Source organism: Penaeus monodon, chromosome 28 (genome assembly GCF_015228065.2).
Source record: "Penaeus monodon isolate SGIC_2016 chromosome 28, NSTDA_Pmon_1, whole genome shotgun sequence".
Taxonomy (NCBI): Eukaryota; Metazoa; Arthropoda; class Malacostraca; order Decapoda; family Penaeidae; genus Penaeus; species Penaeus monodon.
Window position 1 is genome coordinate 328128 of NC_051413.1, and position 379 is coordinate 328506.

A 379-nucleotide genomic window follows, 5' to 3' on the forward strand; every position below is an offset into this window, starting at 1 on the left:
GATGAAAAATAAATAAGAAAATTAAGCCAAGGTCACTCGCGTACGATAACTTCCGAACACCGACGACGTCACGTAAACAAAAGGTGCATCGTCTGCTAGCAGTGATTCTCGGACCCTCTCTCTCTCGCTTCCTCCTTCCTTTATCACTCATTATCCCATCTCCTGTGACGACCGACGGGAGAGAAAAGACCAGAATTCTTAAAGATGGGGATGTCACGGATATTACAGGGGATTATGAGGTACAGGGAGACCCACAGAGCGGGAATGGTGAAGCAATTTAAGGTTGTTCGTGATGATCCCCATGTAAGTTTTGTTTATTATTTTATATATTACTTTTCCTGTATTTTCTTCCAATTCCTCTTTCGACTATATTTATCTG

At 42.0% G+C, this 379-nt stretch overlaps 1 protein-coding gene across 1 annotated transcript in view; it reads left to right on the top strand.

Annotated features, from left to right (window-relative positions):
• Positions 1-64: 64 nt before the first annotated feature.
• LOC119591239 (beta carbonic anhydrase 1-like) overlaps positions 65-379 on the top strand; it is a 3643-nt gene continuing 3328 nt past the window's right edge. Inside the window, exon 1 of the mRNA XM_037939946.1 lies at positions 65-303. Within this exon, the coding sequence (XP_037795874.1) occupies positions 205-303 (99 nt within the window). The 5' untranslated portion in view covers positions 65-204. The remainder of the gene's footprint in view (positions 304-379) is intronic.